The 23132-nt window shown below is 40.9% G+C and overlaps 1 protein-coding gene across 3 annotated transcripts in view; it reads left to right on the top strand.

Annotated features, from left to right (window-relative positions):
• Positions 1–22931, top strand: part of ZNF318 (zinc finger protein 318) — a 32976-nt gene extending 10045 nt beyond the window's left edge. The window contains exons 4-10 of one of the 3 annotated variants that reach the window (XM_044251357.1): positions 757–2199; positions 4169–4268; positions 6656–6960; positions 11781–11984; positions 12441–12540; positions 13527–13645; positions 13933–18375. In XM_044251357.1, the coding sequence (XP_044107292.1) occupies positions 757–2199; positions 4169–4268; positions 6656–6960; positions 11781–11984; positions 12441–12540; positions 13527–13645; positions 13933–17262 (5601 nt within the window). In that variant the 3' untranslated portion in view covers positions 17263–18375. The other 2 variants (XM_044251374.1, XM_044251365.1) reach the window with 2 other exon arrangements.
• Positions 22932–23132: the final 201 nt, after the last annotated feature.

The raw sequence follows: 23132 nt of genomic DNA, 5'->3' as shown, positions 1-23132 counted from the left end.
ATAAACATTTTTGGGTATTTATTGTAAGTTTTTTCTCTAAATTGGATAGCCATGTAGGAATCTTGGAATGTGGATATCTTCGAAATTAAGTTTAAAGGCCAAAGATAGGAGATGATCTGAATTTTCCTCATTTCTCTTTGGAGAGAAGACAAAATTAATCAGTGGTAGGACACTAGACCAGAAATCAGGAGATTCTGATTCTGGTCCCACTGCTGCCAACTTGCTGTGCGATATTTAGGCAAGTCACCTCACCATTCTGGGCCTTGTTATTTTTTTTCATCTGTGAAATGATGATCAGGCATGAGCACTATTTTTTAGCTATTCTCTTAGGAGTTAGAGGTTTCTGAAGAAGTACCTAAGGGGGCATAAGGAAGGAAGGGAAGGCTGATCAGTTAGGGTTTCACAGTTTCCAGATCCCACTTGAACCAAAGCAGCTACATTTTTATATGCCTTTTTTTCCTCTTTGAGGAAATATGAATATGAATCATATTCTTTGATAAGGGTTACAACAAATGGGCAAAAGTGAGAATTCATGCTAGTCTACCTTACTTCTTATTTCCCCTTGCTTCAGCAGAAGCATCTGGAGAGATGGAAACCCGAATCTTGAACCTGCCTAAGCATACTGTACCTCTTTTTCATTCATACTTATCATTCTCCTATTAATTCAAGAAGAACAAAGTATTTAAGTATCTATTTCAATTATTAGTTTTCTGAGATTCTGCATCGAGGCTAAATCACTTGTGCTTGTCTTTGCAGCTTGAGAGTTTTTCCAGCAGTACCAGCTCCAGCCAGGATCACCCTGTCTACTCTGGTCACCCATCTCTTCCACTAAGTGGTGCTATTGCTGCTTTTGCCTCCGAGATTGAAAACAAGGGGGCTATGGTAGAGACTACCCTAAAGGAACCTCAGGGCAACCTTTACCAATGGGGTCCTCTCCCTGGGATACCCAAAGACAACAGTCCTCTCAGAGAAAAGTTTGGAAGTTTTCTGTGCCACAAGGAGAAATTGAATATGAAGGCTGAGGGGCCTGAGCGACACACAGATTTCTTGCTGCCCCATGAGAGGGCTAGCCAGGATGGCAGTGGTTTTTCCCGCATTTTAAGCATGTTGGCAGACTCTACCAGTACACAGGAAAAAAGGCGCCGTAGTTTCCCTGATATCGAGGATGAGGAGAAATTTCTCTATGGGGATGAAGAAGAGGATTTAAAGGCCGAATCTCCACCAAAACCCCTTGGGGGCTCTGAGAGTGAAGTCTTGAGACAGAAGGCAAGCTCCCTGCCCTCTTCAGCTCCAGCTGTAAAACTAGAATCAAGAGAAGAGACCAATCCAGAATACGCCAAGATTCATGACTTGCTTAAGACCATAGGGCTGGATATTGGGGTAGCAGAGATTAGTAAACTGGCTGCCCGCACCCAGGAACGACTTCATGGCAAGAAACCGTCACGTTCCTCAGCCGACCGCCGTTCGTCAGTTGACCAGCACTTTTCAGCAGACCACTGTCCCTCAGTTGACCACCGTTTCTCAGCTGATCGGCACTCCTCAGATCCTCACAGACTGGAGAGCAGGGAGGCACACCATAGCAATACCCACTCCCCAGAAGTGTCCCATCCACATCCAGTCTCCCCTGTAGATCCTTACCTGCTCACAAAAAACAGCCCCCCGTTTCTAAAGTCTGACCATTCAGTGGGTCATATTGCAGGGCCAGAGGTAGTTGGCAGTGGTTTTCAGTCATCTGTGGCCGTCAGATGCATGTTACCATCAGCCCCGTCTGCCCCAATTAGACTTCCACATCCTGCTTCATTATCTCAGTTTCATATGCCAAGGGCATCTCAGTTTGCTGCAGCTCGGATACCTCCAAACTACCAGGGACCTGCCATTCCCCCTGCTTCCTTCGATGCCTATAGGCATTACATGGCATATGCAGCCTCTAGGTGGCCCATGTACCCTGCTTCTCAGCCATCCAACCATTCTCTACCTGAACCACACAGGGTAATACCTGTTACCAAACAAGCTACTCGTAGCCGTCCCAATCTCCGTGTGATCCCCACTGTGACTCCTGATGAGCCCAAACAGGAGGAGTCAGTGCTAAGCTCACTTCCTACTGCTCAAGTGCCTGTCCAGGTGTCCATCCCATCACTCATAAGATACAATCCAGAGAAGATCTCTGATGAGAAGAACCGTGCTTCCCAGAAACAGAAGGTGAATATTAGCTTTGGCAACATGTACCTGGGCCTTCCTATTTTAATGTAAATTGGTATTTGTCTTTTAGAGGGAGTAGGGTCCTTGAAGTGAGGCTGCTGTCCTCTAAGTAATGCATATACACCCCCCCCCATTTTTCTTATTAGGACTAAACTGAATTCTGGCCCTAGGTCCCACTGTAATTTCTTGACTTCCTTTTTTTTTTCTTTTTTAAGTGTCTCTATCAAAATTACTGGCCTTAGAACCCTATGGGTAGGACTTGAGAGCCTTGAAGTTTTCAATATGACCTCGTCAGGGAGCGAGGAACCAAAATTGGATTGGGTGAAGCAGAATCAGTAAACCTGTTTTCACCTTAGTGAGTTTTGGATCTTTTTCTTATAGTGATTATGCAGGTTAAAAGCTAATACCTGGTTGTTGCTTGGTAATTAAACCCAAAAAATAAGTTTTGCTTGTTCTGATTTGTTTTAGAGTCCAGGAATAACACCGCTTTTTTAATGACACTTTTAAAAAAAAATAGTCTTTATACTACAAAGTTCATTGTGTTCTCAGGTATAGGAAGGGAGCAGTGGCTGGGGTAATGATGTAACAATTCTAGGTGTTTGAAAACAGTAGGTAAAAATTACATAGGGGTGAGGAATACAGAATAGCAGAAATTCAAATGGAAAAATTAATGCATTCCCTTAGTAACTAATAACTCACTTTGTTTAGGAACATAAAAATGTAATATGTATAAATTTGTTTTGCTAGTAAAGTAATGAAAACCTGAGGAGGAAAAAAAAGAAAGGGAAAAAAATGAAGGGCAAGTCATTTTTTTTCTGGTTTAAAGGAAATGTAACTAATTCTTGGGAAGACAGAAATTAATTCTTGATACTCTAAACTCCAGAAAGAGGAGGATAGGTTCAATACAGACAAAACCTGAGACTGCACAGACACTTTGTAGACTGAATGCTTTCCCTTTACTACTCCTTCAAGAACCTAGCACTAAGTCAGGGCTGATAATACGTGGGTTTTCCACACTAATCCATTATAGACAAGCTGTATTTGTTTTTTCCATCAAGTAGTAGTAATACAGTTGAAACATTGTGGGCATTTGGCTATATGTACCAGGATTTGATTTGACTTGATTTGATTTATATACCTAGATTTTACATTTTTCTCTAAAAATTACTTATTTGAGAGAAAGAGAGACCACAAGCAGGGAGGAGGGGCAGAGGCAGAGGGAGAAGCAAACTGCCCGATGAGCAGGAAGCCCGATGTGGGACTCAATTCCAGGACCCTAGGATCATGACCTTAGCAGAAGGCAAACACTTGGACAACTGAGCCACTCGGGTGCCCTGGATTTTATGTTTTCTTACTGTATGACCTTGGGTATGTTACTTAATCTTTCACAACCTCAGTTTTCTTACTGTAAAACAGATAATGTCATGAGGATTAAAGAAGATATATGTAATGCACCTAACACAGTGTATCCCCTGTAACACTTACTGGTTCCCTTTGAGCTCAGAACCCCTGTCGAATAGTTGCTGTCAGTAGCTTTAGGTTACTATCAATAGTATAACATTTCCTGGAGCACCTGAATGGCTCAGCCAGTTGAGCATCTGACTCTTGGTTTTGGGCCAGGTCATGATCTCAGGTGATGGGATTGAGCCCCTTGCTGGGATCTATGCTGTGGAGCCCACTTGAGATTCTCTGTCTCCACCTCTCCATCTGACCCACCCCCACCCCAGGAAAAAATATATATAGTGCTTTGTGCATAAAAATAACCCTTTCTGGACAATGTAGCTCTGAAGAGGATAATTTTATTCTGGAATTTGGGTCAGAATGAAATATCACCTTTGATATAAAGTCAGAACTTTTGTGTGCAGACATTTGGATCCTTGGATTCTAATACCATCTAGCATAAAGGCTGATGGAAGAGAGCAATAGAAAAGGGAGGATGTTGGAGGCTGAAGGATTTTGTATTTTGCAGGTTATTGAAGAGAGGGAAAAGCTAAAGAGTGACCGGGAAGCTCGCCAGAAGAAGATGTACTACCTCAGGACTGAATTGGAGCGGCTTCATAAACAACAAGGTATCAGACACTCCTATGCGTGGCTGCCTTTTTGGAGTAACTTGAGTAGGAAACCCAGTTGAGCTGTGAGGACTCTCGGGTTCAGTGACCTGAAGCCTTAATTTTTAAAAAATTTTGACTTAATTGGACTTAACAGAGAAGTTGCAATAAAATGTTACAATAATAGTGTAAAGAATTCTCAGGTAGTATCTATGATTATCAGCATATTTACCATAGTTACCATACCAATATGCCATATTTTACCATACCAAAAGCTCCATCCCTTTTTCCCTTTCAGTCTGTGTGTGTGTGTGTGTGTGTGTGTGTGATTTTTCCTGAATTCCTTAAGAATAAGTTTTACATACGATACTCCTTTACTCCTAAATACTTCATGGTGAAGATGAAGTGAACATACTCCTAACAACAAAGAATTCACTTGCATAACCATAGTACACTTTCCTAAATTAGGAAATTAACCATAATGTAGTACTAGTCTATTGATCTTACTTCTATTTCACTGGTTCCCCTAATAATGCCCTAAAGCAAAAGAAAATGCAAGATTATGCACAGCATTCAGTTGTCATGTTCTTTTACTCTCCTTTTTCTGTAACAGTTCCTGAATCTTTGTTTCATGACATTGACATTTTAGAAGAAAAGTCACATATTTGTAGAATGTCCTTTAATTTTGGTTTGCGTGATGTTTCCTTATGATTAAATTTAGGTTATGCATTTTTGACAGGAACATCACAGAAGTGATGCTGTGTTCGTATCAGGTGTTGATTTCAGTCCCATTACTGGTGAGGTCAACTTTGATTATTTGGTTAAGGTGGTGTTTTCAAAGGTGTCTTCAGTGGAAAATTATTTTATCCTCTATAATTAGTAAGTAACTTATGGGAGAGATATTTATAGGAATATTCAGTTACTCCTCAAATTTCCTCTTAATAGTTTTAGCATTCTTTGGTGATTCTTGCCTAAATCAGTTATTGTGATGGTTGTTAAATAGTGATTTTCTAATTTCATCATTCCTTCTACTTTCATGAGTTGGTTTTCTACCGTGATGAAGTGCTTCCTGCCCATCCCTCTTCTCCCATTCATTGATCCATTTATGTTGGTGTGAATGCATGGACTCTTCATTCAGCAAGTTATAATAATTTACTGTTGTTCATTTTCATTCCCAAATTGCCCCAGCTTTGGCCAATGGGAGCCCCTTTGAGTTGACTTCTGTGTCCTTTGATATGTCCGCATCATTTCTGAGTACTTGCTTCGGCACAAAAAGATGTTCCATGATGCCTCTTTGACTCCATCTCTTCATCTGTTCTTTTAGAAATTCACATACACACTGAGGAAAGAACATAACAAGGCTTCTAAATATTACAGCTTGATAGCATTGCAGAACAGAGGGAGAAGATACAGTTTCTTCTAAGTGGGTTTAGACTGTTTTGGGATGAAAAATTTAGTTAGTGATCTGGTGAGGATTATTTCATGAGGACCTGCAGTTTGGAATAGAAGATAACATGAGGTAAACCTGAGGCAAAACCCAACACTCAATGCAAGTACTGGTGAAGGGTCCTTAAATCACCTAAAGTCAAAGATGTGACTGAATGTTTTTTAGCCTCTGAATAATACTTTGGTTTTCTGAAGAAGACTGCCACTGGATTCATAGTTTGGGTTCTGGGGTTTTTTTTTAAGAGTGATTTATTTATTTTAGAGGAAGTGAGAGCATGCCGGGAAGGGGCAAGGGAAGTGGGAGAGAGGTATTAAAGCAGACTGCAGACTGAGCAGGAAGCCCGATGTAGGGCTTGATCCCAGGACCCTGAGATCATGACCCAACCAAAACCAAGAGCCAGACACTTAACCGACTAACTCACCCAGGTATCCCTGGATTCATAGTTAACAACCTAAGGACAAATGCAGACAAACTTTGATATACCATTTTAGGGATTCATGGAGTTCTTGAAGCCTGCCTGTAGATCCTTAGCAAATAACTCCTACATAAGAAATAATGTAGTCACTTATCCTTTACCTCCATAGAAACTTGACCTAGGGGTGCCTGACTAGCTCACTTGGTTAAATGTCTGCCTTTGGCTTAAGTCATGATCCTGGGGTCCTGGGGTGGAGCCCCAAGTCAGGCTCCCTCCTCAGAGGAGAGTCTGCTTCTCTCTCTCTCCCACTGCTCATGCTCACTCTCTCTCATAAATAAAATTTAAAAGGAAAAAAATGGGAGAAAAGAAACTTCACCTAAACTAGCCCATGTGGAAGAAGAGTCTCTCTTGCTTTTAGGAAGGAATATTTTAACAGCAAAGATTTTGTCACCATAAACTCTTGGGAGATTACTACTTACAACAGAAAAATGACTTGTCTTAATTTACTTTCCTTGTGTTTGTTTCTTCTGACATTTGACTACTCAGGGGAAATGCTACGCAAGAAACGAAGGGAGAAGGATGGCCACAAAGACCCGCTTCTGGTGGAGGTGAGTCGGCTTCAAGATAACATTATGAAGGACATTGCAGAACTTCGACAAGAGGCCGAAGAGGCGGAAAAGAAGCAGTCTGAACTGGACAAAGTGGCTCAGATCTTGGGAATTAACATTTTGGATAAATCCCAAAAGTCTTCAAATGACTGTAAAGAGACTACAGAGAAGCCTGGAAAAGCGGAAAAATCTAGGAGCCCAGAAAAAGTGTCCTCATCCTCAAATTCCTCTTCCACCAGCAAGGTAACAACTCAGCTTTTCCGTTTCTATTACATCTTTTATTTCCATGGACCCCTAAAGAAGCCTTCTAACTAAGCATTTCCTTAGTTTCCTTTTCCAACCTATTCTTAACTCATGTTAGAGTTATTTTTGTAAAGCACAGATCAGATCATAGGACTCTACTTCAGAATTTTAGTAGTTCCCATTGTCCCCAGAGTAGAATCACAAATCCTTAGCATTCAAGCCCTCCCATGTTTTTGTTCTAGGCTTTACTCCTTAACCCACACCAGCATGGTTTTCTTATCTTCTTGTAGCTTCTATATACCATCTTGTGCATTCACAGTTAGCAACAGGGACACCGCCATGCTGCATGGCCAGTGAATACATTTAAGTTCTCAAATCAGTATTTGATACAGGAAACCACTGTTTCCTAAAAGTGCTTTCTTCTCTTGGCTTCTCTCACATTTCTTTCCCTCCTAGTATGCTGGCTGCTGCTACTTAGTCTCCTTTACCGCCTGTTGTCTTATACCTAATATTTAAAAATTTTAGTTCTGCAGGACTTAGTCTTAAACCAGTTCTCCAGAATTATGCTCTCTCCGTAGGTCATTTCATCCAGGTCTATGCTAAAATACCATACTGACTACTTCCGGTTTTATATTCTAGCTCAAATGAGTCTGGCGAGGTCCAGATTTGAGTGTCCCAACATTTTATTCACCATTTCCATTTCATTGTTTCATAGACACTTTAAAATCATCATAGCCTGGGGCATCTGGGTGGCCCAGTGGGTTGAGCGTCTGCCTTTGGCTCAGGTTATGATCTCAGGATCCTGGAATCGAGCCCTGCATTGGTCTCCCTGCTCAGAGGGGAGCCTGCTTCTCCCTCTCCTACTCCGCATTTGTGTTCCCTCTCTACCTGTCTCTCCCTCCCTCAAATAAATAAATAGTCTTTTTTAAAAAATAAAATCAACATATCCTAATCTAAATTAATGATGTGCGCATCCTCCCTCTTTCCTGCCGTCAAGTGTTCTCCATCTCAGTGGCCTCACTGTCCCAACAGTTTTCATGCCAAAAACCTGAAAAGCTTTATCAGTGCTTCCCTCTCCCTAACTGCTCCATACTGAATCAATGACGGATTCTTTCAGTTCTCCCTCTGACATAAATCTTGGTTTCATCTGTCTCACCATCTTTATTGCCCTCTAAGTTCAAGCCACCTATGATTCCTGCTTGTATGACTACACTCTTAATCCTTTCTCCACATATAGCCAGTGATTGCAGTACTTCCTTACCTGCCTCTTCAGCGTCATTTCATGCTTCTCTTCCCCCTTGCTCATTATAATTTCATTATTGGCCTTTTCTTCTTCCTTCCTTTTTTTTTTTTAAAGTAATCTCTAGGGGCGCCTGGGTGGCTCAGTCGTTAAGTGTCTGCCTTCAGCTCAGGTCATGGTCCCAGGGTCCTGGGGTCAAGCCCCGTATCAGGAACTCTGCTCAGCAGGGAGCCTGCTCCCCCAACCCCCGCCGCACCCCGCCCCGCCCGCCTGCCTCTGCCTACTTGTGATCTCTCTCTGTCAAATAAATAAATAAAATCTTTAAAAAAAAAAAAAAGAAAGAAAGAGTTGCATGCTCTACCATCATAGCTAGCCAGGCACCTCTCATTACTGGCCTTTTTTTTTTTTTTTTTTTAAGTTTTTATTTATTTGTTAGGGCATGCAAGCACAAGCAGGGGGAGTGGCAGCAGAGGGAGAAGGTGGGGGACAGGACATGATACCAGGACCCTGAGATCATGACCAGAGCTGAAGGGAGACGCTCAACCAACTAAGCCACCCAGGCATCCCGATTACTGGCTTTCTCATTCCTCAAATACATCACCTTCTCTAATGTCTATAGATTTTCTTTCTTTCTGGTTATTGTGCAGATCTGTCTTCTCTCCTAACTTATGTTCATCCTTCAGAGGGTAGCTTAGATTATTACCCTGCCTCTCTTCCTTGATTTCCCAGCCTGCTATATTTGCCTGACAGACACTCTCGTAATAATGTGTCATTTAACTTCTTAGCATTTTTGACGGTTGTAATTATGTAATTACATGGGTTCCCTCACTTGGATTTTAAGGTTCAAATGGTTAAGGAGAATATCCATCTCATTCTCCAATATTGTCCTCAAATCATAGCTCAGTGCCTGGCTCATAGTAAATGAGTAGTGTTTAAGAAATATTGCACTACCTCTTATACTCCTGTCACCTCAGAATGCTTGCACTTTTCCAAATGTGCAGTTTGCTATTATGCCTCTCTGATTTTTCATTAATAATCCTCTTATCATTATCTTTCTTCCAGCCTTACTCACTCCTAAGGCCCAATTTGAATACCATCCTACTCCATGAAAAATTCCTGAATTCTACCCCAATTAATCGGCCCTTCTTTAATATATTAAAGAATATATTCATATATAGTCAGCCCTCCCATAATATATTATGGTTTCTTTATAAGATTTATTTCATTCTGTCTTATTTAAAACTTGATTATGGGGGTGGCCTGGGTGGCTCAGTCGGTTAAGTGTCTGCCTTCAGCTCAGGCAGGTCATGATCCCAGGGTCCTTGGATCGAGCCCCTGCATTGGGCTTCATGCTCAGAGGGAAGTCTGTTTCTCCCTCTCCCTCTGCTGCTACCCCTGCTTGTGTGTGCTTTCTCTCTCTCTTTTGCACTTTCTGTCAAATAAAATCTTTAAAAAAAACTTGATTAAGATTATGTCTGTTCTCATGCCCATCTCTTCCACTAAGTAAGAACTCCCTGATAATAAAAGGATAGAACTCATTTATCTTTGTGTTTCCAGTGGCATCCACTTTGTCTATTATATAGTACATGCTCACTTAATGTTGGGGAGATAGAGAAGAGGATATTCTGTATTTCCTATCAACAAAGCTCTAATTTTTCCATTTTTTCTGAGAGAGTTCTCTTTTTCAATCTGGTAGGACTATACTCTTTTTTATACCAGGGCACTGAGTTCAGGGCCTTTGATGGAAAAGAGCTTGAAAGTTCTGGCCCTTTATAGTTGACTTATACATTGTTTGGGGTCCATTTGTGCACCAGCCCCATAATGACCAGTCACCTTGATTTGAATGAGGCTTCACATTCTCTGAGGCCAACATGGATATGTTACAATTCAGTATTCATTTTAATAGTAAGGAATGTTGTGTCTACAGCCTCTTTCCTACCTGGTTGGTATATCTTCTTTCTTTGCCTCTCTTTAAAATGCATCAGTGGTTTAAGGTTTTCTTTCTTTTTCTATTCATTTCATAAAAATAAACACACATGTACACAATTTCACAACTCATATATCTGTAGACTACTGTCATTAATATCTTGGTGTATATTATTCCAACTACTCATGTTTTGTTTATTAAACAGAAGATTGTATATTAAACAAATATTTATTGATCTCTAAAAAAGTGACAGGCACTATTTTAGATGGTGGGGAAGTATAGAAGTATAGAAGTGGGGAAGTATAGTTAGAACAGACGTTCTAACTTGTGAAATGTGGGAGAAAACAAGTACAGGTTAGGTAATGACAAGTGTCTAAAAAAAGAAAATGGGGTAAGGGATATAGAGTAGTTACAGAAAGTTATTTGGATAAGGTGACACTTGATATACTATGCCTATTTACATATCTTTATTGATTTTTCAAATGTATTTAGTTATTTGCTTTTTTCAGTATATCATGAACATTTTACCATGTTAATAGCTAGGTCAGGACATAAAGAATTTTGAGGTGTGTAGTATGTATTCCTAGTTTATATTGCAGAAATGTGGTGCCAGTTAATACTTGCCCACAGTGTATGCATGTGCCCATCCCTTTTCTGCTGGGTGTGATTTCTTTAGTGACTTTTAAACAAGACCCTAGTAAGGAAAGATATCTTTGAAGTTAAATTATATCTCTTTCTCCAGACTGTCTTCCTCTTCCCACCAGCCCATGTGCCCAGTTCTCTGATCTTTTCTCTTCATTCATACTTACCTTCCTCTGTTCCAAATTATTTGTTTTCTGTGCCTCCCTCCTCAACAGTACCAAAATTCTCACTTCCTAAATACCTTGTTCCCAGCTTGCTGACACATGAATTCATATTAAAGTATTTTTGTTAATAACTTAATATGAGGAGTTGATATGGGTTTTTTTGAGTTGATATATTTTAAAAGAGGATTCTTGTTAACTCAAAGGTGTTAAATTCTAATGATGGTTGGTATTTTAGGCAGCTCCAGATATTTTACCCAGATTCTTTAAAGTCATCCCACATAGATACCTGTCTGCTTTATCTATGCACAACACCAGCCTTTCTCTCCAGTTTTGTGTACCAGGATGTGTCTATGATAAGTGGGTTCACTATTACATGTTTTCTGTATTTGCTTAACCTGTCAGTTACCTCTTCCATATTGTCTTGTCTTTGCTTCTTGGGTGTCGTTACGATTTCTAAATTTAACTAATATATTTAATTGCATAGGGAACACATTCAACATCTACCAAAGGGTGTATAGTAAAAAGACTCCTGTCCATCCTTGTTCTCAGCTTCCCCCTCCAGAGGCCACCATTATACTCATAATCTTGAGCATTTTTCTATTTTAAGATATATAAGTAAATATATTGCCATTATGATGTATTCTCCATGATAAGGTAGCACTATGGAGTCTAGTTCTGTTTGAGCCTTGTAGACAGATTTCTCATGAGGTTTTCCCCAGTTTATATGGCTTTAGGCACTGGAAATATGGTCATGTGGCCCTGTATCAATTAATGTGGTAAGCTACCTGCTTTTTCTAAGAAAAGACAGATCTAGAATTCCTTCTGAGTGCAGGTGTTTTCCCTCTAGGAATCAAAGGTAAACAGTGAGAATTCCCATACTAAGAGCCCCAAGCCTGCCGAGAGCCCCCAGCCAGCTGCTAAGCAGTCTGATCAGCCTATTGCTGCCTATGAGTATTATGATGCTGGCAATCACTGGTGCAAAGACTGCAACACCATCTGTGGAACCATGTTTGACTTCTTCACTCATATGCACAATAAGAAGCACACACAGGTAGGTATCTTGCCCGCTATTATTTCCATTCTTGCCCTCCTTCCCTTCAAACTTCTGCACCCCCATCTGCATTACAAAGGTGGAAAATGAAACATTCTCATATGGGCAGGAGCCCCAATCTGAAGAGCCAAGAGATACCATCAAAGGAGACATCATCCCCAGGGCTCAGTCCAGGGGACCTGCCTATAACTAAACAACATGACAAGTGTAAGTGAGGCTTCTGCCTCTTTTGATTCCTTGAGTACCTGATTATTTGTTTCATTTTATCCATTGCTAGTACTTGCTCTAACATGTGTTTACCTTTTCCACAGGTGATTTCCGTTTAAACAGTTGGCAGAGTGGGTGGGGGTGGGTAGCTGGGGGTTTCTGGTCCCCCTGGTGTGGGGGAGAAAAAGAGAAAAGTGGGTCATTGAATTTTAGTGCTGTTGTGTGAGCGCCTCTGCCTCTTGCAAATAGACACTGGATCCCTACAACAGACCTTGGGCTTCAAAGACCCAGAGTGAGGCCAAGCAAGATGCTGTAAAGCGTACTGACAAGATAACTGTTCCTGCAAAAGGTATGTTCCCCCCTGCCTCCTCTGTGTTTTTCTTACATTTAGCCAAATAAGAGATGTCCCTGAATTAAGGTGCTAGGAAGCAGCATAGGGGGAGAAATAACCATTTTGTTAACAAAGATGTAAGGATTCCTTCTATGTGCAAAATAGTGTGCCCAAGCCTGAAGAAATAAAGAGATCTATACAACAAAAATGATCTTTACCCATATGGCCAAAATTCTAACAAATGTTAAACATATACATACCTACTTTAAAATATAACTGAGGGGTTCCTGGCTGGCCCAGCTGGCAGAGCATGCAACTCTTGATTTTGGGGTCATGAGTTCAAGCCCCATACTGGGTGTGGAGCCTACGTTTAAAAAAAAAATTTTTTTCTTTAATGCACATACAACTTTTTTTTCACTGACTTATGTACCAAAATCTTACTTATTTGAAATTCAGGTAAAAGCATAGTAAAAGGTATAGTAGTTTAACTGCTTTTTCAACTGAGAGCTATAAAATATTTTTGAATAGTTGTTATTGGGGGTAGGTTGAAAAGTAGAAAGTTTCTTTGTCTTTATACTTCTCAGATTCTTACCTTCCTAAGTAGTGCTAATCTACAGAAGGTAGATTCCTGACTAATTCATACCAGCATGAGAGATCTTCATACAAATGGTACTGAGCTGTTTGAGAGTATAGTTTTTAAATTTCCTACAATGCTTAGTGGTAGTTGGAGTTTGAGGGGCATCAACAACAGAAATAAGTTTGAAAGAGAAAACCCTGAATTAACTAATTAGTGTTTCCAAGAGGGAGAAGGGCCAAAGGTCCTGAGTTCAAGCTTTAAATTGGAAAGACTGTGCCATTTGGATTAGTCTAAATGGTACTTCTGACTTGAAAATGGGTAAGGTCCTATATACCATTAACTTTTTTATTACAAAGGGGAAGTGGGATTTCCTTTAATGACATCCTGGGTGAAAATGACTTATTTTCTTGACTTCTACTTCTTCCAGGTTCTGAGTTTCTGATTCCCATCACTGGATATTACTGCCAGCTCTGTGAGGAATTTTTGGGGGATCCAATTTCTGGAGAGCAACATGTGAAGGGTCACCAGCACAATGAGAAATATAAGGTTGGTCTTTGTAGTGGTTGTGGAGTTTCCCACTTTCTACAGTAATCCTTTTGACTTTGTCAGACTTCAGAGTCAGGAAGTCATTAATACTTTAAATTCCATGTAATTACTAGGAAGTTTTCTTCAATCCTATTAAGAAATGCTGACTTGGTAGAGCCGTCTGTATACTTGAAGATGACTCTTCTTCAGGGGTTTCTACCAGTTGAATTCCAACAGTAACAGAGACAATATTTCCTTTCTAACTATATTTTGACCAGTTGTTGAGCTTCTATCTTTTCTCTTCCCAGAAATATGTGGTTGAAAACCCATTGTATGAGGAGCGGCGGAATCTGGACCGCCAAGCTGGCTTAGCTGTGGTCCTGGAGACAGAACGGCGACGACAGAATGAACTAAAACGTAAACTTAGTGAGAAAACAAAGGAAGAGAAGAAAGAAAAAAAGGCAAAGGTCATGAAGGAGGTAAAAGAGGATGACAAAGTCTCTGAGGAACTAGAGGACCAACTCTCTGAGGGTGGGAACTCCCCTGAAAAGGCTGAAAGTAAAAGGAAAGCTAGCATCAAACTCCAGTTAAAGGAAGAGGTAAAGAAAGAATCACCAACATCTTCCTCTTTTGGGAAATTCAGCTGGAAGAAGGCAGAGAAAGAGGAGGAAAAAGGTTCAGTGGCCACAAGTATTCACAAGGAAGAGGTTATGGAAAACAGTAAGGACAAAGAGGATGGCAAAGCCGAGGCTGGGAAGGCAAAGCCCATCAAAATCAAGCTCTCTGGGAAAACGGTTGTCGCACACACTAGCCCATGGATGCCTGTTGTTACAACTTCAACCCAGACTAAGATCCGACCCAACCTGCCCATCCCATCTACAGTACTCCGCAAGTCAGGTTCAGCTACAGTGAGCAAGCCAGCGCCTCTTAACACCTTTCTATCCATCAAGTCTTCTGGAACTACTGCTAAGCCTCTGCCAGTGGTTAAAGAGTCTTCAGCTGATCTCCTCTTGCCTCCTGACATCATCTCCAAAGCATTTGGAGGGGAAGAGGTGATTCTGAAAGGGTCTCCAGAGGAAAAAATGGTACTGGCTGAAAAGAATGAGTCATCCCATATACCTGAACAAATGCTGCCACCTCCTCCACCACCCCCTCCACCACCACCTCCGCCACCCCCAGTTATACCTCATCTAGCTTCCCCATCTCCTACTCAAACAAATGCCATCTTGGCACCGGTCAAATCAAACCCACCTGTATCTCACACTCTCAGCCCCAGCTTCCTGGGTCCTAACATTTTGAATCCTGTGTTGCCAATAGCCATCATGGCCTCAGCACAGCCAGCTGCCATCCCTTCTGATGAGACAGCTCCTGGGGTGAGTGAGAGTGACAGGGACCAGAACTTTTTCTCTGTGTTAGTGCGTCCTCCACCTCCCCTCTCAAGTGTATTCAGTGAACAAGCCAAAAAATTGGAAAAGCGAAATTCATGCTTAGCCACAGCCAATGCTAAGGACCTGTATGATATATTCTACAGTAGTGGTGGAAAGGGGACACCTGAGACTAAGCTGAGTGGTGGTCTGTTGACCAATGGGGAAAACAGCCATCTTTCTAAAGTGGAAAGTTCAGATACCTCTTCCACTTCTACTTTGAACAACAGTACATCCCAAGAGAAGTTGCCTCCAGATAGAAGTTTGATCTCTGCTCCTTTAGTCAGCAACCCTGAAAAGCCCGTTCCAAAACCTCTGGTGTCTCTAGGGAAATGGTCAGTGGTAGAACGCACAGACTCAAAGAGCAGAGGTAGTAGCTATGGCTTCCTACAACCTCTGACGAGGTTGTGCCAAAGCAGGCCTTATGAAACTGTTACCCCAAAGACAGACACTTTGGCCATGTGGACTTGTAGCTCCTTCCAGAGTGATGCTAATAGGGATATATCTCCAGGCGGAAAAATCGAACTTGACCTGGGAGAGCCAGGGCCACCAGGTGTAGAGCCACGCCCTCAATTGTCAGATACACACTGTCAGATCATGGAATCTCAGAAGTTGGTAGAAACTCACCTTATGGAATCTGGTAACCAGGATGAGAAAAGCCAAGAGCTCCACAAATCTAAAGGTTGTGGGGAAAGTGAGGGAGAGGGAAATACTGAACTACAAGAAAAGAGACCAAAGCTTTCTGAGGTGATGGTGGAAGAAGGAACAGGTATCTGTGTTGGGCCCAATAGCATAGAGGATTCTAATTTGAACCGTGGGAACAGATGTGCATGGGTGGGTGAAATAGAACAGCCCAAGTTACAAATGACTGACAAAAAGCCTGAACAGTCCAAGAAATTGATGACAAGAAGTGAAACTCAAGGTAAAGTAGTGATCGACTTGAGTGCACAGGCCCTTTCTTCCACAAAGGCCAAAATAGACTCATTTCCATCAGAAGCTAGATCTTTACTCCAGAACCCACAAGATGTACATATGAAAATTTCTGCCCCAGAATTGCTTCTCCAGTCCCCAGCCAGATCAGATATGTGTTTAACAGATAGTGCACAGGAGCAAGGAGTTTCAACTGATAGTGAAGAGTGGCAAGCAAATTCAGCTGCAGAATCAGCTTCCAGAACTAGTTATAGAAGCCTCAAACTCAAGAGAGAAAGATCAAAAGACATTCAAGGTAAAAGGATTTATGAAGTGGCTGTTTGGGATGAAAATAAGAAGTCAGAGACCTGGGAGAGCCCAGAGAAACCAGAAACAGAAGCCCTGGAGCTACGAGATGTCCATCCAGAATTGACTGTGATAAGAGGAAGCAAGGCCTTAGAAGACTTTGAAGTTACAGACTTAAAAGTAGAAGAGCTTGCTGCCCTGGGGAACCTGGGGAATATAAGTGTTGATTTCTGCAATCCTCGGGTAGACCAAGCACATAGATCCCCAACTGCCCTGTCTCAGAAACTACGTGAAGAAAATTCTATGTCACCTATAGGATGTAATCCCTCTACTCTCAGTGACTTGGAACCAGTCCCATCCTTCTCTGAGTTTCCATTAGATTCTCCCAAAACCCTGGTGCTTAGCTTTGGAGCAGAGGGTGAACAAAACTCATCTAATCCCAGAAGTGGAAGGATCACTCCTAACATTCTGAAAACTGGACTTCCTATAGAAAATGTAGACCTTGGCTTAGGGAGCCTAGAGGGAACACACCAAGCACTTGACCTGTTAGCAGGAGGAATGATGCCTGAGGAAGTAGAAGAAACTTCTCAATTAAAGAAACCAGATTCTCTCAGATTGGAATCAGAACCAATTAATCCTGCAGGCCTTGGGCCGTCTCCTTGCCTTCCAGATCTTGTTGAATTTGTTACGCGGACACCCGGAGTTCAAAAAGAGAAGTTATGTTCTCCTCTGTCTGAGCCAGGTGACACTCCTGAGTGTAGTTCCCTGGAGATGGGTCCACTACAGCTAGAAATACCGAAAGTGTCCATAACACAGCTAACAATTCCTCAAGCGGATGAGGACAGTGACCATCCTTTGAATTTAGTAAAATCTCTGGCTTCAGGGTCCCCTACAAGGGAGCAAGTAGTTGGAGGCAATATGGTCCCTCAGGAATTACCCACACAAGAAGCTCCAGTTGCTGCCACCCAGGACCAAACAGCATCCACTGTTCATGACTAAGAATACACATCGAGAGCTTTTTGCGGATGAATCAAATTGGCTTCTAGATATCAGGTGCCCAGATGATCCAGGACTAGTTGGCTGTCTCATCTGGAATCTACACCAAGAGATGCAGTCAGCATCTTACAGTAAATGTTCATGGAAGCCAAAAAATTTACCTCTTTTCTGTTTTTTTTTTTTCCTTAAGATAACAGATGAATCAATCATAACTTCTATACATATCTGTAAAAAAGTATTTTCTGTTATTATTATTATTATTATTATTATTTTGCCAATTTACTTTCTCCTACTTTGTCATTAAAATCAAATGTCTGTCTGGCTCACCACACAGTGTGCTTTGATTGTATTTTGGCTTTGACTCTGCCATTTCTGGAATATGGGGGAGGAGGGAGACAGAGCTGACTTCTGCAATTGCTATGTTGTATTCCTACCCAATTTCCTGGGCAGCTGATGGATCTCTGGGAGAAACACCAGAAAGCCTGCTGAAGTGGAAAACTACTAATGAAGGAAGGATTGTTCATCTCTTAGGCTTCCATTTGGATGGGCCTGCCTTAACATTGTTTGAAATGCAGCGTGAGTAGCTCTTTTGTTTACTGTTTACTTCCTTGTGCCATGTCAACCCCATACTTCTTTATTCTGTTGCCTTTACTTGAGATGGTCCCGCTAACCCACAAACCTGTTTGAAAATGGCCTCAATAAACGTGGAAGAAAATCTAGCAGGTTCACTTTTGGAAGACGACAAATCGGTAAGGCTGATTCATGGCTGAATGCCAGGTGCAGATATGCTTTTTGGGTCACTTTTATTTTTGAAATGGCCTTTTTTTCATTATATTGTGATCCAGTAACACTTTGTGTTAAATTGTTTAGCAGCCATTTATGTTCTGAAGAGGTAGAAGAGCTGAAACTTGTTTTGGGATTGGACTCATTCTCTGTTCCTCAATTCATATGTATTCCTTCCTCTACCTCTCCCTTTCCCAAGTTATTTCCACCATAGTGTGATGTTTTGGGTTGTACATTTTGTTCAAAAGATTAAAGAATTTCTGAGTTGGCTTGGACAAGTTTAATTTTATTTTTAATGTGTTAATTACTTGGAATAAATGCATTAACCTCCTGTTTCTTTCTTGATTTTTGTTTTGAACCACACACATTTGAACTCCACAGGAAAACTAGAAAAGTGAACTCCTGCTATCCTGTTGTCTATCTCCTCCCTCCCAGTTTCTTTTTCCCCACCTGTTGGGGCTGTTTTCTTCATGTGAGATTGGGAAATTATGTAATCTATGCCCTAGTGCTGCCTTGGATGGGTAGTGAGTAGGCAACATTGGTCTGGTTTTGGCATCTCCCTATTGTGAAGCTTTTCATATACCCTTATGTTAGCTCTCCCCTATGCTACTTTGGAAGCTGAACTCCCCCAAGAACATTCGTGTTCTTGCTGAGGGCATTCTTAGGGACCAAAGAGGTTAGTCCTCAGATTTCCTAATCTCTGTCCCAGTTTCCTTTTGACATCCTTGTTGTCAGAAATTTGTAACCTGGCTCAACAGAGGCATCAAGAGTCTTATCTTCTACCCACTCAAAAATAATGCAAAGTTGACCTTTTCCCCTCAGAATGCTTTTTTCCCTGTTAACTTGTATACAGAGGTGCAGAATCCTATGTTGACTCTGGGGAGACTATTTAGTTTTTCTTGACTAATGTCTATTTAGAAGATGTCCTGGCCTCTGCTGTTCATCATGTTGTGGAAAGAGCACATATTCGAGAGAGTCCAGTCCGTGATTGTCCCTCAGCCATTTGCCTTGCTGTGATTTTGGACAAGTTACTTCGCCTCACTGTTCCACAGGGATTTTTTTTCCTTCTTTAAAATGAGGATCATTGTCTTCCATCTCAGCCCCAAATATGTCCAGGGTCATGCCATCCTGAGTAGCCCTCCTAGGCCTGCTATTTTAGGTACTTTTCTGGCCCAGAAACCATAGAGTGACTCAGAAGGTACCCTTTAGACAAACGTAAACCCAGATGAGCTTCAGAAATATATTCGTTTTTCTGGAGACCTACTCCCTCCCTATTCTACCAGCCTATCTATAGGAATTCAGAGAACATACAAGTTAAAATGCCAGTTGTTACTGATTTTCTGGCCTCTTCACTTAGTAAATTCATCTCCCTTTAGGGAGAGATGGGTGGGATTAGACTGGGGAGGGGTAAATCAAAATCCTATTCTTTAGATTAGGAGGGGGACTCATGAGAAGGATAAAGTAGGGAAGAGGAGAGGCAAAATCTACGACATACAGAACTAATTCAAGTAGCTGGGACTGGAGTACTTTGAGCTGTTACTGTTGTATTCTTTTGATAACTTCAGCCTTTTTCTAGAATAATGAATGCCTCCTTGTAAGAAGTAATGTCAGTCTTCATATCTGCCTTGAACTAGCAAAGGGAGAGCCTTTAGTCTAGGCCAGAAGTGTGATTCCTCTTTGATCGCTGGGGTCTAGTTTTGTAGCCCATTCAGAGAAGCCCTGTGAAAGGAAAGGCAGAACTCTAACCCAGTTGCCAGAACCTAAAGGTAGGACCTACTTCTTTTTATTCGGTACTATGACAGCACTGAATAAATGTTCACCTTTGGAGACAAAGGCACATGCAAGGAGGGGCCCCTAATCTTTACATGTCGTTTATGGTATCATCTGTAACTACTTTAAAATTCTGCAGACACCAGAAAGGTTTTATTAGACTCCCTCGACTGTGAGAATACATCATCAGCAGTTAGGTTTAAATTTGGGCAAACACCTAATTTTACTTAAGTTGTGAATATAATCCCCCAGATATCCCCTTGGCTTTGTGAATGGAGACCTCTTGCTTCATGAGCCATCTTTCTCCTATTTACAGCTAGCTTCAGGGCATATAAGACTTAAACCTTTCAGGTAAGTATTCCCATTGTACCTAATAAAGTTCCATCTCTTAAAAAAAATGTAAAAGTCAAAAAGTTAGCTTAATGCTTTAGTATCAAAGCATGCCAGGCCATATGTTCATTTATCAGGCTGCCAGGTTCAGGGACTAAAGAAGAATAGTAAGGTGTTAGATAGGGAGGGTTGGACATAGAGATACAGGCATCCAACAGGGACATTAAGTGTATTTTTTAAAAAAAGAAGGTGGAGACAGGTTCAGAGAGGAGATAGCCTACAAAGAAAGTGAGATGGGTTTTTAAAATTGTATTCCTAGGGTGCCTGGCTGGCTCAGTTGGTAGAGCATAGGACTCTTGATATCGGGATCATGAGTTCAAGCCCCATGTTGGGCCTAGAGCTTACTTAATATATTTTCCTAAACCTTGGGTCTCACATTAACAAAACAAACCTACCAACCCTGGGGCAAGCAATCTATTGCTTAGATAATTAATTAAATAGTTAATTAATAAAATTAAATAAACTTAACAGTTTTGTGAGAACATGGACAAATGAAAAGAGTTTGTGATTGTGAACACATTTCCTTATAGAGTTGAATTTTATTATAATTTTTATTATTTATAATACATAATTTTTAACCAAAAAAATTATGTATACACTCAGTGTTCATTGATATAAGCCAAGCAGTTGAACTGATAATGAAAATCTATCATTAAAAAAAAAAAAACTGCCATGATGATTTGCCCATAACCCTTATATACTTTCAAAGGGCTGTGTACCTTTTCACTGTAGCAATGTGGTTTTAATTTTACATTTATGTGTTTATAAACTCTCCTAAGCAGGAAGTCTGCCTTTGCTTACTTTTTTTCCATTGTATTCCCAGTACACAGTTGCCTGACACACACACAGTACTCAATAAAAATTTGTTAAAAGAATCAATGTGGTAATAGTAGCTATTTTTTATTAACTGATTGTAAATATTGAGCAATTTATAAGTGGGTGAAAGCTACAAACTGCTTTTGTATTTGTTGGGTACTTAGCATTCCAGAAACCAGCTACCCTGCTTCTGTCCTGGATCTTTGTATACAAAGCACTGTCTGTGGCAATGAATGCATATCAAAGGCTGTCCGTGGCCTTCATTTCAGCAGCATTCTGGAATAGTGGTGTCAGGCTAGGAGGGGGACACATTGCCCCTGAAGCTCCTGGAAGAAAAACTGAGGTTGGGAATGGGGGTAAACTGACTGTAGTGTTAGCAATCAAAGGCTTTGGGTACTTTGATATTCAGATGGCTAACTTTCTCCTTCCAGCCATATTTCATAAGCATGTTGAAATCAGTCAGTCAAATCCCAGATCTCTGATTTGGCGCAACATCCTCTTGTCACCTCATCAGAACCAGAACCCAAAATCAAGCTGCCAGTTTGATTTCTGGAAGGAAACAACAACAACAACAGCAAAAAACTTTTCATTGGTAGAAGGAGAAGGAACGCTTTCTTTTTTTATTTATTTTTTGCTTCAACATCCTGATCATAAAATGCATTTTATATAAAATACAAATATTTCATGCACATATAAAATAGGTACACACATGTAAAATATGTAATTTTATGTCAGTAAGGGTTATTTGATGCTGTGGAATTATAAACCAGGGTTAATTTTTTTCCTTTTGTGTACTTTTATGTATTAAAAAACAGTGTTTTGTTTTGTTTTTAAAGTATGTGTCTCCTACTCAGTACATCCCTGTCGTCGTTCCTCTCAATAGTTTTCTATCATTACAAATAGTTTCCTGCTGCTTTTCCCACAAGACTCCCTAAATTCCTCTATTCCCTTCAAGGCTGGGCAACATTCATTCAGTCTCCATTCTTGAAGAATATTAGTCCTTTCTTTTTTCCTCTTCCTCTTCCCTTTCTCTTGCTCCTACTTCTGTTTGGCTGGTTATGCATTTCCAAGTGTACAAGCATTTGGACATGAAATTCTATAAATCAAACTGCCTGTCTTTACAGAGCTTTACCTGTAATGCAGGTACACAAAATATATCACAAAGTCTTTGTTGCATGCAAGAGAATAGAAAATTTGTATCTAGATGTATAGATTAATCGCTTTACAGGCTTTTGTTCATTCCACTTGTGGAGGATCAGCAGAGAAAGTATTTTGTAGAAAGCAATGGAAATGAGCATGTTTAAGGGAAGTGAGTAAGCAGGGTGAAAGTAGAGGCGGTTACATGATAGAGAGTACAGAGAAAGATTGCAAAGAGGTAAAAAGCATATTGAGGTATTATTTCTTTCATCTCCTCTCTGATGTTCTGTCCCTGCTAAACTACCCAGCTCTCCTATAGCCTACCTATATGAGGTTAACTATGAAGACATTTACTCACTCTTGCCCACCTCTCTCCTTTCTTTTCAGGAGCAGTTGCCAAAGTCCAGATTTCTAGAAAGAAGAACTCCAAAAGACATCTTTGCCTCAGAGAGGCAGGGATAGAAGTCACAGAGACCAAAGAAATGATGAGCATCCTTGGGGTCAGTAGGCAGTCATCTCTAGGGTCTGACTTCCAGAAGGTAGGTATGACTGCTGGGACAGGCATGGGTTGTGGAGAAGGCCCTCAGCTATCAGGAAATGGTGAGTTGGGTGAGCAAATATGTTGTGTATGTATGTCTGTATCATTATCAAAGAGGAATAAGATAAGAGGCATAGAGATACATATTTTAAACTTGCCACTCATCTCAGTTTATCTCCTAACTTCCATCTCTCATTTTGTGCCCTGATACTTACGTTAAAGCTGTGACTTTCAGATCTTCTCATCCCTCCTGGAGCCTGGGTGCCAGTGTGTCTAGCAAGTAGAACATCTACTATTTCAGCTTCATTACTGGTCCATTTAAGAATCAAGGTAGAAATTGGGTATATCCTTAGAGGAGTGGGGTATGTGTAGACAAAAGAGGTGGGAGGATGGGGAGAAAATCACAAAGGTGGTACTTGAAAAATCCTGGGATTTTAGA

Source organism: Neovison vison, chromosome 1 (assembly GCF_020171115.1).
Source record: "Neovison vison isolate M4711 chromosome 1, ASM_NN_V1, whole genome shotgun sequence".
Taxonomy (NCBI): Eukaryota; Metazoa; Chordata; class Mammalia; order Carnivora; family Mustelidae; genus Neogale; species Neogale vison.
This window is presented reverse-complemented; position numbering and strand designations above follow the sequence as displayed.